Raw genomic sequence first — 15694 nt, 5'->3', positions numbered from 1 at the left:
CCTTCAAGAAAGCAGCCTTCAGTACGAGTGATGTAGGAACTAAGAGGGTGGAAAGTCTCACTTCTGACTGGTAACATCTGTACGTGCAACATATCAGCCTGGACACATTTGCTATATTTCTGAAGAAAAAAGTTCACATTTCTAATTTTAGAGCTATATCTTCGGAATACAAAAAACAAACATACTATTAAACTAATTTGATTCAACTTAGAAGAAGTGAAACACTTCTAGGCAATTTTAGCGCCTGGTTGTGTTTAAGGAATAATACCTTCACTGTGCAAGAGAAGAGCTCTTTCATGTTGTTTGTCACTTAAACTTCAGGCAGACTCATTTTAGAGCAGAAGCTATTTCAAAACCTGTGTCTTGGCAGATGCATTTGTCCTTCTCTACACTTTAGTGACAGAGGTGACTGACCACTTAGACAGTAACTGGACAGCTGATTGTTGTGGATTACCTGAGGAAAAATAAACTAACAAGACCTTCCTCCAATCATTTAGTGTAAATAAAAATACTACAGGACATGAAGAATTTCTCTCTTTTTTTTACACGAAGATTGGAAACTACGAACGACTTAAAGGGACAAAATACATTCACTGTTTTACTCTCATTTAGTGGGAGAAGCTAGAATACCCTCAGAGAAGTTATACTGATTTTATCTCATGTTTGGGGCTCTTCATTTTAATGTCGCCCTGGGCAACTACCCATATGGCTCATATCAAAAACCACCGCAGCTTGGATGTGTTATTGTGATGCTTTCAAGCCAAACAGTACTGAGGTAGTGACATCTTGATGGGATTATGTTTCTCTGCTGGTGTTTCTGGTGCATTGTAGATATTTAAAGGAATGCCAAAGTAGAAAATTGATTTACACTTTTCCTCAAATCAAAAGTTAAAACTGGGACAGTTGTGTTTTCCAGCAGAGCAAACAAGCATCCAAACTGATTTTGAAAATAGTGAAGGAGGCTTCCAACAAGTTTTTGGAATAACCCCCAACATAAGTTCTATTAAAATTATATAAACTATGTTAAAAATAATTCTGTCAATTTTGCCAAGAATAGTTTTCAAATGCCCAGCCAGAATGACATCAAACTCTTGATAATTGCTTAAAAAGGTTAACTGCTCTCAGTTGGAGGTTTGCAAAATCACAGAAGACAGAGACACAATTGTAGAAACAGTGGGAAGAAGCTGGAATACCTACCTCGTTGGCCTGTAAATTGTGCCTATTTATGATAAAAAGAAAAGTCTTAGTATGACAATCTCAATGATAAGTACCAGGTATCTGACCTAATTTATGTGTGCATGAATGATGGAAATTGTTTCATTTTAGCTGTGCTAAATTTAGCAATTTGAGGAGGATTTCCATCTGTATTTCCAGTTTTCTAAAAGTGACTGAAAAATTATAAAAACTTGGGGCGTGCTGTGGTGGCATAGGGGAAAGCACAACCCACATTTGGAGGTCTTTAGTCCTCGACTCAGCAGTCGCAGGTTCGATTCCTGGACGTGGCTAACGTTTGCCGCATGTCTTCCCTCCTCTCCTTCCCCCTTTCCTGTCAGCCTACTTTTGAATAAGGGACACTAGAGCCCACAAAATACCCCCTGGCTGGGAAAAAAAAATTAAATAAAAAGTTCAATGAGTTGCTGTTGTTGTTATACTGAGCTGCTTCATTGGAATTTCAATAGAATGAGTGTTTAATCCGCCCTACTAAACACAGCAGGAATCATTTTTATGTTACTTCAGATTCCAACACAACGTGCAAAAAGTAAAGAAAGCTGTCTTTGTCTGAGCCAGATGCAGAAAACAGTAAAACTTTGTAGGAATGATGCTCATAGTGAGTCAGCTGGTTATCACAAATGTAACCTTTTACTCAACCAGTTATTTGTCTGGAAAATAATTGCAACAATGCAAGAAAATAATCAGTAATGGGGAAAAAATGTTCCCAGAAACCAAAGGAATAAGTAGTCTCCATTTTCTCTAAGGATTTACATTTATCAAATTGATGGACCTGCGTTCATTGGAAGCGCAGTGACCCACGAGTGTGAAGGATTATCCTCCTCATACTGGAAGGAATCTACACAAAATCTTCCTGGAAAATGGAAATATTAAGGGCACTCGGAGGTGCTAAAGCTGCCTGTTCAGTTGTGCATGAGATGATAAACATTGGTAGGCTTTCATCTGAACACTTTTCTCAGAAATCTTCTCACACATGGCTAAGCAGTGAACAAGTGTGATTCTTTCATACTTGGTTCGATTTTTTTTCCCCTGTAAAAAAACCTACTTTTTTTTTTACTTCTTTCTATGAGCCTCAGCTCACTCTATGGGAGGTTGTTACAACTGGCTTATGGCACCTTCACACCTCCTGTCCAAATGTCTTCTCTGATGCATGAATCTAGACATCCCACTCATATTTTGGTGAAAAATAATCAGTGTGCACAAAACATAATTTGGGCTCTAAGTGGCATTTTAATGCAAATGCCACTAAAGGTTCTGCTTCTCAAACAAAATGGGATAGATTTTGCTGTTGACACTTGCTTCTCCACACAGGGAGAGACAAATGAAAAGACAAAAAAGCAATCCTCATTCACGCATACAACACACACGAGCTGGATCGATTTATTGTGCCGTGAGAGATATGTGCGTGATGGGGAGCTTTCAGGGGGATGGGCCAGTGTGCTGCTGGTGGCTTTCAGGCTCGGTCTGGACATTCTTGCTTTTGTGGAGCACTCATGGCAGCGCATGACGCATGTAAAGCGCTGGCTCTTGGAGTTTAGAGATTGGAAAATCAGATAGACTAACTGATTAACCTGCAGGATTTTTCATCTACTGCACAGCTTCTATGTTTCTTGTCTTCTGCCTCAAAGCAGAAAAGAAGAAGGAAAATAAGCTCCAATTTCAGCAAAAGGTATGGAAAAATTTTCATTTATTACTTAGGTATTAATGTCACATTTATACTTGTTTGGTATTAATGTCAAACAAGTATAAATGTTAATTGAAGCTTAATTTTGGCCTAAATTTAAATCTTGTTTTAAATATCGCCTTTTGCTGTGAGTCACAAGACTTCATGTCCTCTAGTATTTTTGTATAGCCATTTAAAGATACTTGCATTCAAAAGCAATTGTGGCAAACTTTCTCACAAAGTATTTAATGCAGCAAGGCGGAACCAGTGACTGTTTTCTTCTACACTTAAGCTCTCGAGTGCAAATCCTCCTTTAAAATCACAACAAAACACAACTGATTGAGCCTCTAAAAATAACTGAATACATATGACTGGGAAATAAGTGTGCATATTGAACATAACATCACATGTGGGCTTTATTCCTAGAAATGTTTTTCCAGTGAAACAACAGGAGCACTTGAGGATACTTCACTTAAGTCTTCATTGGTGAAAGGGTCTAAAACGTTCACTTACAAGACTGACTACAAAAAATAAAATAATAACCGCAGATTTAAAAATAACCAACCCACATCAATATAAATACGAACTAATTCAACTCTGGCTTGGTTTGACACTACAAGGTTGGGAATTGGGTTTGAACCAGCATTCTGGGTTACGTTTTCAATCAGTAAAATAAGTAAAGTCAAATGACATGCTGCAGAATCAAATGTGCAGGGAGATGATGCTGGAGCATTGTTAATCTGATAGAGTATGTTATATAACTTCCTAAACCATTAAAATGTGAGGCCAGTCCACAGAATGATGGAATATGAAGCCAACAGGTTGTGGTTAAAAGTAATAACCCACAATCTGGATTGGTAAAGAAGTAATATGTGAACATGAAGAATTTCTGCTTAAAGTTATGCACAAAAATTGAATAAAATAACCTGATGACTGGTAAAAGTTAGCTTTTGCGAGCAAACTGTTTCTCTAGTGTACTGGTGTTTCATCAACCACCATGAAGAAACCAAAATTCACCCTGTTTCCATTTCTTATTCAGAAGAATCCAGGTCTCTTCAGGTCACGTATTTCAAAACGAAAGTCTGGGAAGAATGGTGAAACTTCTTCTCTCCTCACAATAACAAGAAACAGTAACAGCAAAAAGACTCCTTGTGATGTAATTATTCAGAAACAAAAACTTGGTAAGGCATTTATCAGATGCTACCTTCTGGCATATCAGCCACCTGGCACAGACATCAGGTTCCCTCTCCTGTTGCACAGACACACAAATGGGAATGCAATGCTAATTTGGGCAAAAGTGACTGAAAACGCTATGTAATTATTTATTTAACCTTATGTCAACCTGTGCCACCATAGCGGGAGAGACATACTTTTTTTTTTTAACCACCGACGATACAGCCTGGCTATGGCCTTCCTGTGCAACTCCATTTGAAAAAATAATCTCACTTACAGTCTGGGCTTTCTCCCCTGGACTTCATATTTGACTGGACCAATCAGAACAGAAGAAAAGGTCGTAAATGATAAAGTCAATTATCTGCATTGTTTTAGAACTGTAGTCTGCCTGTAGCTTTAGCAATGGAAGCGGAGAAAGTGAGCAAAGTCATTCAGTCCATGCTGTCCACACTTCCAAATATTAAATTTACACGAACAGCCTCCTCCTTCAGCTCAGCTCTTCTCTCGTCTCTGTGCAGGATTGTTGTTTACAATGGAAGCAATTTCTAGTGAGACTTCATGGAGTCAAACTGGCGCATTACACACATCACAGACAAACGTTAGCGATTGGGTAAAATTTAAAACTTCAACAAAGTCCACCTGTCGAGGAAGCAATCGCTTTTCACTAGCAAAGAGCCCAGACCCTGTGTGAAACAAATACAAAGATACTGAAGATATGATACTTTGATACATTGTGAAGTTGGAAATCACAGTTCCCTTAATTAACTTTGGCTCCCCGTGGTTAGCATCACCATGACACTCCCACTATTGTGTTTGACTGCAGGCAGGATACGCTGGTCTTTGTTTTTCTCACCATATTGCCACCACTCATGCTTGACATCATCTGAACCAGAAAGGTTTATCTTAGTTTTGTCAGACTGCAGAACACGGTTTCAAGAATCTGCCTTTTTGTCTGATTCTCTTCAACAAACTGTTTGCATGCTTTCTTGAGCATCTTCTTCAGTAGACGCTTTCAACAGGCATCTGATGCAATGTGAGATGGTCTGAGCACTAACAGGCACACCACGCAGTACTAGTGTCTATGTTCAAAAGACAACCTCTCAATGTGATACTGAGCACGTGCGCTCAACTTCTTTGATCAACCACGGCAAAATCTGTTCTGACTGGAACCTCTTCTGTTAAACCACTGGATGGTGCAGCTCAGGTTCAGCGTGATGACAATCTCCTCACAGCCTGGCCATCTTTTAGTAAAGCAACAATTGCTTTTTTTTCCTGATCCTCAGAGAGTTCTTTGCCATGAGGTGCAATGTTGAACTTCCAGTGACCAGTATGAGAGAGTGTGAGAGCAATAACACTAAATTTAGCACACCTGATGCCTATTCACACCTGAGACCTTGTAACACTAACACGTCACATAGCACCGGGGAGGGAGGATGGCTAACTGGACACAATTCACAAATTTTCACTTAGGAGGGGAACTCACCATTCTTGCCTGCAGATTAGACATTAATGGCTGTGCATTGAGTTATTTTGAGAAAGAAGCAAATATACACTGTCATAAAAGCTTTAGACTGGGTTTTTTACATTACATTCACTTGCCAAATTCAGTGTTATCCTTTTAGTGACATTCTGCATCTGAATGTAGCTGATAAATCATAAAAGATGGGGAAAACTGTGCTCCACTTTTGCAATGTGACATTAACCAGATAGGTATTGGATTTGTGAGGAAGTAAGAGTTGACTGTGACTACCTCTGACAGAGAAGAGCTCAATGAGCACAGCAAGAAACCACTGTGTGAATCTCCAACAGGTCCAAGAATGCAAGGTCTTTGCAAAGAAATTACTTCTCTACACTTATTTTCACCTTTACCAGATTACAACATCATTATTTCCGGACTGCAGACTGCCACGTTTTGAAATATAAAGGTATCAGTAACACATTAAACCTATCTTTTAATAAAAAAAATAAAAAAAAAACTTTTCTTTTTTTTTTTTTTTTTTTATTGATTCGTGATCATGTAGAAAAGTAACAGACATTAGCTGGTAGTTTTAAAATCCACCTGCCAATTCTCTATACCCATCAGCTCAGTAATAATGAGGGTGCGTCTCTTTTCTGACCAGAAAAGCACCTCTCTTCAACCTTTATGGTGATTATTACTCACTTGCCCCATTTGACAGTCTGCAAGTGTCATTAATTGATATTAAAATTTTGACTGTCATAATCCCCTTGATTAAATAACCTATAACACCTGTATTTAATTGCCACCATACCCCCTCACAGACCATAATCTATCATAGTATGTCAAATCCTTTGAGGCGAAAGTCCTGCATTAATTTTAAAATGTGCATCTGTTTTAGATCTGAGGTTTATGTGATGCAGATGCTTGAATTTTATACTTTATTTTTACTCTAACATAATCAATGCCATCCTATGTTGATGTTTAACAGCCGCAATATTTTCCATATCAACAAAAAAAAAAAAAAACAGTAAATTATCTAAACAGAGCAAACCAAATTAGAAAAAAATGAGAGATAACAGAAAATTTTCATTGACTTTTTTTAATGAAAATTGATTAATGGGATTAATATGCACTGCTGACAGATTTAATATAAAACAGGGTTTTTATTTGCTGGTGGCTGCAGGGAAAATGTTAGACGTGATTTAGTTTTTGGTTTTTTATTTTCTCTTCTAAAGTCATTCATTTGATTTAGATGCGTTTTAGAGCTAACTGAAAACTAAAAACCTTGCTTCAGTGCAGCTTTCTAGCAGCTACTGGAAGGTTGTCAGTCAAAACAGACTGATATTTAAAACCGCTCATAATTTATTCCACTAAAACAACCTGGTTGTGTCTCATGAAAAATAATCCCAGAGTATGTTACTCCCACCACCATGTTTCACTGTGTGTGTGGTGCTTCTTTGGTAATATCTATCGCTGTTTTCAGTGTCAAACGTTTTGGAAACGTGTCCCACAAATGGATTTTTGGTTTCATCTTCATCAGTTTTCTTATTTTTTTTACTGGACTCTTCTCCTTACTGATACATTTGCACAACATTTTGAAAACATTTCTGAAAACCTTGGCCACGGCTCGATGTAAATGAATATCAGAAAAACCCAACTGGGTAAGCTGAACCTTTTTTCAGGCTGATCTAGGTTGTTTCAAGAATACACATTTTTAAAATTGAATCCAAATGTATTTCAGCCACAGATTTATGTTTTTGCTTATGATTGTTCAGACATATGCAGCTGGGTTACGTCATTTTATTTTTCCTCCAACATATTGGTCTGGTTTTCAGTTAAACTGTAAAGCATAACTACCACTAGAATCTCCATTTTAACTTCACAGAAATGTTGAAATTTTATAGAAGTGTGAACATTTTTAAGATCCACCATATGAATTTATGGTGGATTTAAATAGTACATTCTCTGTTTTGAGTTTTTTCCCATCAAGTCTAGTAAAGTGCCAAAGTAAAAATTCCTCATCAATGCTGACATTTAATGCTGTGGCATGCCAGAGTATCTGTCTAAAATGTTTGCAACTCATGAACGACACTGGTGTCATCCAACAGAGTTCAGTAGGTTAGGAGGGTGAGAAAACTGCACAAAACCTAAGACATGCTCACAAAATGATTCAACATGTATTTGGTTGCATCACAGGTATGGATCTAGAACACGGGTTCTATCGGCATGTGGACGTCCCGGACCACGTTCACTACATCGTTGCCTTCTTCGTCTTAGTGATCGGAGCAGTGGGAGTTTCTGGGAATGCCTTGGTCATGTATGCTTTTTCTTGGTAAGCAGACAGATTATTATCAAGATTCATTGATTTATTTGTTATTCTTTCAGTAAACTACTTGTCTGGTAACTGTGGACAATAATGTGATATTACGTTTGGACTTTTAAGGACTAATTTCAGCTGTGCTTCATCACGGTGGAGTGATTATGCAATAAATGCCTTTATTGAATTTAAGGATTGAGGAATATCTGAGATACTTAATCTGTGTAGCGTCCAAAATTTACAAGCTAAAACATTTACAGTCATTTTTAAAAATTGCAAAAATATTTTTCAAACTTATACATATAAAATTTTTTATAAATAAACGATATCACTGCTAAAGAATTTAAATAATATAACCAAACTGAAAAGGCACATGCTTTAAGCTTTCTTTGTGTTAAAGAAAGCATTAAAGCATCAAAACTTTTAAAACATTTCTTGTAAAATTAGGTTTCCTGGTCAGAAATACATTAGGACATCTGACATTTAAACCTACATTCAGTAGATAAAATTGCACACAAGTGGATATAACAAGTGTATTTAGGTTTTTTGTGCTTTACACCATCCAAATGTTTTAGGAAAAACAGAACATAGGTAAAGTTTATTGTATAATAAATCAATTTCATACTATTTTATTGCTTTGTAAAATAATGACATCTTATATGCAACATTTCAAGCCTGGTGTCTTTCAGCAACAAGAAACTCTGGACACCTCCCAACTTCTTCATCATGAACCTGGCCATCAGCGACTTCATGATGGCCATCACACAGTCGCCCATCTTTTTTGTTAACTGCCTCAATAAGGGGTGGATTTTTGGGGAAACAGGTATATTGTTTATCATTGTCTTCAATGATAAACTTGTGCATCATTAGAAAATAAATACAACAGCATAATTTATTTTGTTGTTTATGAACAGAGTATTTCATACAAAACAATTTTTTTTAACATACTCGGTTTTTTGAGCATATTTTTTTTGCATTAAACAAAATGTGATGATGAGACTACTTTAAGATATTAGTAACTTTAAGCATGCTCCCTAAAAGCAGAAAGTTTCTGGTGCTTGTGTATAAAGAAACATGTTATTAAACAGTTTCCTTCCATATTTATCCCACACAGGCTGTAAAATTTATGCCTTCTGCGGGGCTTTATTCGGAATCGCCTCGATGATAAACCTGCTCGCCATCTCCATAGACCGGTACATAGTAATCACCAAGCCTTTGCAGTCCATAGGGTGGACTTCGGCAAGACGTACTTGCCTCATAATTGCACTTGTGTGGTTCTATTCACTTGCTTGGAGCCTTGCACCACTTTTGGGGTGGAGTAAGTACATTAGTCATTTCAGCAATATTTTCAAATCACCATTACTTGTGCTGCTTTATGCTTTCTTTGTGTTGAACGTCTTTCCAAAGGTTCCTACATCCCCGAGGGCCTAATGACCTCCTGCACATGGGACTATGTGACATCTACTCCAGCCAATAAAAGCTACACTTTGATGTTGTGCTGCTTCGTATTCTTTGTCCCTCTGGGCATCATATCCTACTGTTACTTGTGCATGTTCCTAGCAATTCGTCATGCAAGCAGGTAAAAATAAAAAACGCTTTGCTACCCATTTGACCCAAACATTTTTATTAAAATTGCAATTTCTTTCTAACCATTATTCATTAGGCAGGCGTATAATAAATTTGTATTTTGTTCCAGTTTAATCTTATCTCACACTCATAAATTCAGAGATTAATTTCGCAAGTCTTCTGGGGGTCACTAAAAGCTTTGCAGAATACCTCAAGCTTTGTCAAACTGGATGAAGAGCACAGATGGCTTGCAGGAAACTTTAAGTAGGACTTCTTGTGATTTGATCTTTTCCATGACTTTTCTTGTTGCCATACTTCCATATAGACCATATTTTTTGGAGCACACAACTAATAGTTGTCTTGTCACCAGATTGTCCCACCTGACCTGTGGATCTCTGCAGAACCTTAAAAAACATATAGAGGTGGATTCATTTTACTCATCACTTAAAGGCAACCTGGGTTTTATTTAGGGGTAACAGAATAAAAGGGGTTTAATACAAACATGCATCACACTTTTCATTTTTAATATTCCTTTCCCTTTAAACTGTGGCTCTAGTTTGAATGATAAAATATATTACCGCTCAAAACAGCTGTAGCTGAGACAAACATGGGTGCTGTGAAGATGTTAAGGAAAGTAAACAAACTCTGCAAAGCTTGGTGTGTGAGGAAAAAAGAAGCACTTTTCAAATTGTGGCTCTTATGCAAGGCTTTTATACAAGGGTTGCAAATAAAGGTATGAGGTATGTTGGGTATTACCATGCTAGAGTACATTTTTTTGGTTTAACTTTTTCATATTATTGCATACGTTTTTGGATATGGTGGTGTATTAATCTGCACTTTTCCTTTTTTAAATGTTCAGAGATGTTGAGAAGTTGGGGTCTCAGGTGAGAAAGTCAACTCTGATCCAACAGCAGTCTATCAGGACTGAGTGGAAGTTGGCAAAGATTGCCTTTGTGGTGATCATAGTGTTTGTACTTTCCTGGTCACCCTATGCGTGTGTCACTCTCATCGCCTGGGCTGGGTAAATATAAAACCTTTACCTTTTGGTGGAAATATTTATTTCAATAGTCTAAGCTCTTTTTGGTCATTATTTCATTATGAACACTGTTCAATCTCAATGAATGATTGAATATTATCCTGCAGTAAATGCATGCAGGATAATATTCAATATTCTCAATATTCTCTGCTTACATTTGTCAACACACTGTGTTTTAGATATGCACACATTCTCAATCCATACTCTAAAGCTGTCCCTGCGGTTATTGCGAAAGCATCTGCCATCTACAACCCTTTCATCTATGGAATCACTCACTCCAGATACAGGTACCAACACATTAGTTAACTGTTAACTAAGAGTTTAAATACAATGGAAACTATTTCAGCAAATAATCAGGACATATTTCAACAGGGACACCCTGGCAGAGAAGGTCCCCTGCCTGCACTTCCTGGCCCATGCCCCTAAAAGAAACTGCATATCAGTGTCAAACAGCAAGTCCTCCGTAAGAGACTCTGTGCTTAGCCATCAGTCATCAGTCTCCAAATCACAGTTTCAGAGAGTTTCCTCCATGTCTACAACAGACACAGTGAGTATGAGCCCTGCAGGCTTTTGTTTTCTATTTATATTGACAGAACAGCATGCAGTCACTGTTTTTACAGAAAACAACTCATAAAGAGATAACTCTTGACATGAGATTTAAAAAAATATGGCAAAAAATGTAATACTTTATTTGATAGGGTGTGCATAAGACTGACATGACACTGTCATGAACATGAAGGAGTCTTGATGAATGTCTATGACTTCAATTAATATTAAGCCATAATGCAGATCAGAGAAAATACCAATACTTGTATTTTCTGCTTGGTTCATTTGTGATTCTGATGAAAATGCAAAAGGTGTTGAAATGTTAGTCTCAGTAAGCTACATCTGCACATATCGTTATTGTCTCATTTACACACTTTGAAGTTGCTTTGAATGTGAGTAGAACAAAAGCAATATATTTTTTGCATTCATGAAGGCTATCATTGATTTCTCTATTGATTACCACTGCCCTAGGTAAACAAATTGAACAACCACAAACAAACACATAAGAGGGCTGCATACCGAATCTTTTCAAATTCATATCGCAAATTTGGTTTGAAATCTGCGAGTGGAGATTAGGTTTTATTACCACAGTGCATTCTGATTCTCTCTCAAAGCTGGAAAGAAATGTCTTTCAGTCTGCTTGATTAGATGTTCTGTATATGAATGCTTTGGCCAAATGTCTTTAGTCACTGAATACTGTTTATCACTGTGCTTTGAGGTTTGTAACAGGCTGCAGAAGTCTCACCTTTGCACACAAAAGCTCGATTGGCCTCCTAGTGTACAGAGATATATTAATTTGACTAAACTCTGGTTAGCCTGGCTTCATCTTACTTAAGTTCTCTCCAAGAAAGACCTAATATTGGCTACTCTTTTCACTCTAAAAAACATCTTTCTTTTGTTTGAAATGTTTTTCTTTTTCCGTTTGGATGAAAAAGGAGAAACATTCAGCCTTTTGGCTCCTATGATGTGGAATAATCACCAGTCTGACCTCAAGATGCCAAATCTTATTTCTTTGCAATTATTTCAAACTATTCTTAAAGCAACAAGAACCTTTTAACCAGCATGGTTGCTCTTTAATAGTTTTTGAGTTGTTTGTTTTGTTGTTGTTTTTTAATTGTTTTAATGGTCTAATTGCCTTAAGTATCTTTGATCTGTGTAACCATTATGTGCTGCAGACCTTTTATATTTCAATTCACAGTCGTTATGTAAATCGCAAATTAGATGAAAGTACTAATTTACAGACTAAGATTTAAGAATTGACATGCTGAATAACATGAAAAACACACATCAAGCAGTCATGACTAAACATTTCGGTTTAGTTTGTATAAAGTCAATTGAAGATGTTATGAACATTAACTTTCTTTAGTTTTAATAGTTTTTGTAAATGCTTTCTTTAACTTACATTCACCTCATTTCAATCAGGTTTGCAGTGATGTGGAGCTGGATTCCATGGATCAGAGTCATTGTGCTAAAACAGATTATTCCCCTGCTGCTGCAAAGGTCAAAGAACGTCCAAGTCAGGAAAAGGTAATGTTGGTGCTCATCAACATACCGTAGTTACTAATTTTAAATTTTGATGGCTACAGAAACATCTTCAGAAGCAATGTTCTCTGTCTTCGTTTTGCATTTTGTTTTAGGCTGCTTTTCCTGAGAAAACGTCACAGAAAAATCTTTCGCCAGTAAGTCACATCAGTTTATCAACAGAATAGATGTTGTTAACTTGGAGGAGGAGAACCTTGAAAGCTGAACAACACGGAGAAAGCGGGACGATGAATAAAGCATTTCAAAGTGAAGATGTTGAGGCACAGCAGCCTCAGAAAGAGAAAAACAAGGATGAGTCACGGGTGCTAGAAACTTTGGACAATCAAGTATGTCTTTTCCCCCTGAGAAGTCAGATCCAACTCAATGAAAAGCCTTCAGTTATATAACAAGACAATGTCACACAAAGCCTACAAGAAGAATCTGATAGTTTGTTTACAACCTCTGGACTGTTCTGCTCAGCAAATAAAGACTGCAGCATTTCTGGAGCACAAGTTTCGACACGACTTATTCCAAAAAGATTTGATCCATGTGTCCAGACGTTTAACTGAAGAGCAGCAAGTAAAACTCTCTTCACCAAAGACGCAAAGTCTACCTTCGTTAGGATATGTGAAAAACTTAATCATGTTATGTGTCTGCTTAGATAAAAAGCAAATTATTTTGTTCTTTGTGAAATCATGAAATCAAAACAAAAATAAAAATATTCACTTTTTTCTTTGCATTTTCCATTTTGTTCAGCCTCAACTGAACTGAACTGACAAAAGAAACATGAGGCAATTTTTTTTATTTTGATTTGAAAGAGCTAAGTTCAAAATACTTCAGCATATTAATATCTAATTTATGTGTATAAACCAATAACTGTACCTATTTGGAAAGATTTATTCTGTAGATAAGCTAGCTAAAATCTGGTCTAAGGAAGTTCCCATACTTATCAAAAAAGTCATAAAAAATATGTATTTTGCTGATGCTGTGCACTCTGACACAAGAAAAGCTTTCTCCCTGAATTTTGGAGCCCAGTCTTGTTACAGGACTAGTTGTTTCAGTATTTTTATTTTTTTATGTTGACTGTTGCAGGTATAGTAAAGATCATTTCTTGCAGCTATATCCTGAAGACCAATACACGTCTGCTTGAATGATGTGTTCTCTCGTATCCTAGTTTTGAAAAAGAAAAATGAGAAATAATGGTGAACCAGATTTTTATCCATGTGAAACAAGATAATCATGGATAATTAAATGTTTCTAGAAAGTTAGGTCAACTTGAGAAAGAAAGGATAGAAAACATATGAAATAACTTGTTCAAACTATATTTATTTCATGTAAATTTTACTCATTTAGACACTTGTAACGTTAAACATTTTAATGTGAATTCATTTCTCTGCAGCATTACAGGGTGTCAGTAAGACGAAGGCTCTCTCCCACCCCCCACTTATATATATTATATATATATATATATATATATATATATATATATATATATATATATATATATATATATATATATATGATAGTGAAATATCAACTTCGATGTTGGATCTCTTGATATATATATATATGTATATAAACTTTCCCTCAGTTGGAATTCACATTTGTGTTTGGTATCTTCTGTTGTTTAACTGCAGATAAGTCACATATATTAGATCTCAAATATGTGAATTTTTATCAGTAATTAAAGTATTAAATGTAGTTTTTCTAACTACATGGAAGACAGGAACAACTGTACACTGGGTGGGATTTTTTCTTAAATCAAGAGATCCAATATCGCAGTGTTGAAGTTGATATTTCACTTTCACTGTGACAGTGGGTGTGATACTGACCAACTGAATAACGGTTTCAGCTATAATGAAGTTAATGTATCAGTGATACACTGGTTCGTCTTCTAGATACACACACACACGCACATTATATGTCTTTCTACATTAAATCCAAGACAGGGAGCTTGTTCATTTAGGCTTAATAATCTGAAAGCATGTAACAGATCCTCAGATGAATACCTTGTGCAGCTGAGTGATTCAAATGAATTACACAGGGGGATTTAGCTACTGGACTCCCAGTAAATCTCCAGGCACATACTCACAAATATGTTTCATCACATCCTGGCAAGACAATCTAGTTTTTGTTAAATAAGAAATGGAATGAAGATTTCATACAGGTATGCTTGTTGGCAAGAGGCCAGAAACTTTAAAGTCCAAGCTATAAAAGATTATAAATAGCTGAATGTATCACATTTACAGGAATTGTGAAGATCATTTTGGCCACTAGAGGGCATCTCAACACTGTGTCACTCACGTCTACTTTGACAGAGAAACGCTCACCAGTGCAGCAAGTACATTTAAACCAAATATTATTTACACACACTGCGTAAAAATACAAAAACATTTCTCACTGTCTGACATTAAATTAGGCTAATAATTTTTAATCACTATTTTCTGAATGTCAGACTAATCGGAGAGCAATTTATTTTCCTGCTGTATCTCCTATTCACAATTGTTACAGTGTTCTATAGCATTCTCATTTCTCGTGTTTCCCTCCGAAGGTAAAGACTTCAGATTTAGTTTCATTTGACCAAATAAAATTTATCCAAAACATGGTCTGTGTCCATGAAAACATTTGCAAATTGTCATTTTAACTCAAGCTGAAACAAACTTTGCTTCTGCAGCAGGACTATCTTCCAATGCACACCACAATTTTCACCTCTGAAAGTCTGAAGAAAAACAAAATGAGAACTCTGAAGTGGCCTAGTCAAAGTCCTGCCCTTAATCCTTTTGAGATGCTGTAGGATGACCTTAAAAAGCTGTTCCAGTTGAAGAAAACATTCCCATGTGGCTGAGTTAGAACAATTCTGCAAAGATGAAAGTGATAAAATTCAATAAAAGACTCTTTGCAAGTCGTCACAAACACATGATTGCAATTTTACGAGCGAAGGTTCACCCAACCAGTTATTATTAGATTTAGGTGATAATCACTTCTTCCCCACAGGGTTTTTTTTTTCCTGCATGTTATAATAAACACCTTCATTTAAAATTGCATTTTCTGTTTACTTGTGTACTCTTTGGCTAATATTTAAATTAGTTTGATGTTCTCAAATGCTTAAAATCAGGAAGAGAAAAAACATTTTTTCACACCATAATATGTAAATATTTATTTTCAACTGCACATTTAGAAACA

General features: G+C 36.4%; 1 protein-coding gene across 1 annotated transcript; it reads left to right on the top strand.

Annotated features, from left to right (window-relative positions):
- The first annotated feature begins 2805 nt into the window (after positions 1-2805).
- On the top strand, positions 2806-13116 carry opn4xa (opsin 4xa). The gene is made up of 10 exons (XM_044144496.1): positions 2806-2899; positions 7722-7857; positions 8532-8665; positions 8957-9160; positions 9250-9421; positions 10268-10429; positions 10624-10731; positions 10817-10991; positions 12413-12517; positions 12628-13116. The coding sequence occupies exons 2-10, from the start codon at positions 7724-7726 to the stop codon at positions 12697-12699; spliced, it is 1266 nt and encodes a 421-aa protein (XP_044000431.1). The 5' UTR covers positions 2806-2899; positions 7722-7723; the 3' UTR covers positions 12700-13116.
- The last annotated feature ends 2578 nt before the right edge of the window (positions 13117-15694 follow it).

The sequence above is a fragment of the Gambusia affinis genome, linkage group LG17 (assembly GCF_019740435.1).
Source record: "Gambusia affinis linkage group LG17, SWU_Gaff_1.0, whole genome shotgun sequence".
NCBI lineage: Eukaryota > Metazoa > Chordata > Actinopteri > Cyprinodontiformes > Poeciliidae > Gambusia > Gambusia affinis.
Note: the sequence above shows the minus strand (reverse complement) of the source record. Positions and strands in the feature narration are given on the sequence as shown.